Genomic DNA, 861 nt, shown 5'->3' on the forward strand with positions numbered 1-861 from the left:
AATAAAGAGGTGGAGAGACAAGGAGACTCCTAATACTGAACAAACACTCTATAGCAATGAGTACTATCAGAATATAGAGCTATTTAACAATTATTTTAACCAACGCAAATCACTTACCCTACCTTTAAAGAAAAGGGTAAGTGATCTTTTTTGTTTGAAAGGTTAAAGTACTATATTCTGATAGTAATCATTGCTACAGAGCATTTGTTCGGTCACAGGGGTCTCTCCAGCTCTTTAGTAAACAGAATATTGTACATTTTCAGGTAGGTGACAACATTTATGCCAATCAGGAGAGAGCACTGAAAATGCATTTTCTGTTTAATAAAGAGCTGGAGAGACATGGGAGAGTCCTTTTACTGAACAAACAGTCAATAGCAATGAGTACTATCACAATATATGCATTTACCTCCTTGCGTTAACGCGTCCATGGCAGGCAAAGAGTTAAGGGAAAAAAAGTATTTTAGTTTTTACCTTATCGGCTGCTATAATGTGTTTGTGTGAATCTGTGTGTGCGTGTTACAGGGAGACACCTCTGGTGACTACCGTAAGGCCTTGCTCCTGCTCTGTGGCGGTGAGGATGCGTAACCACGGCAACCAAGATCAACACCTGAAGTGCCTCTTTCTCTCAGTGGCCCTTTGGGGCTGTCAAACACTCACTTGAGTTATGCCGTGAGCCAATAGAAAGTCTTGAATCGTTATAGCAAAGCTTGGCTGTGAACCAGAGGTGGTTCAGAGGGCAATTTAACTATCATTCCAATTAAAGCCATTCCAAAGGTAGCTAATATTGTTTTCATAGCCATGTTTTGAAGCAGCTTTGAGTCACACTATTAATATGACAAATAATATGTAATTCATTTTTAA

General features: G+C 39.3%; 1 protein-coding gene across 1 annotated transcript in view; it reads left to right on the plus strand.

Annotated features, from left to right (window-relative positions):
• LOC311035513 (annexin A5-like) overlaps positions 1-605 on the plus strand; it is a gene marked incomplete at its 5' end in the record, with an annotated part of 41,840 nt that extends 41,235 nt beyond the window's left edge. Inside the window, one exon of the mRNA XM_084043774.1 lies at positions 523-605. Coding sequence (XP_083899900.1) covers positions 523-585 — 63 coding nt within the window. The 3' untranslated portion in view covers positions 586-605. The remainder of the gene's footprint in view (positions 1-522) is intronic.
• Positions 606-861: the final 256 nt, after the last annotated feature.

This window comes from Gymnoscopelus microlampas (assembly GCF_963454915.1).
Source record: "Gymnoscopelus microlampas genome assembly, chromosome: 2".
Lineage (NCBI taxonomy): Eukaryota > Metazoa > Chordata > Actinopteri > Myctophiformes > Myctophidae > Gymnoscopelus > Gymnoscopelus microlampas.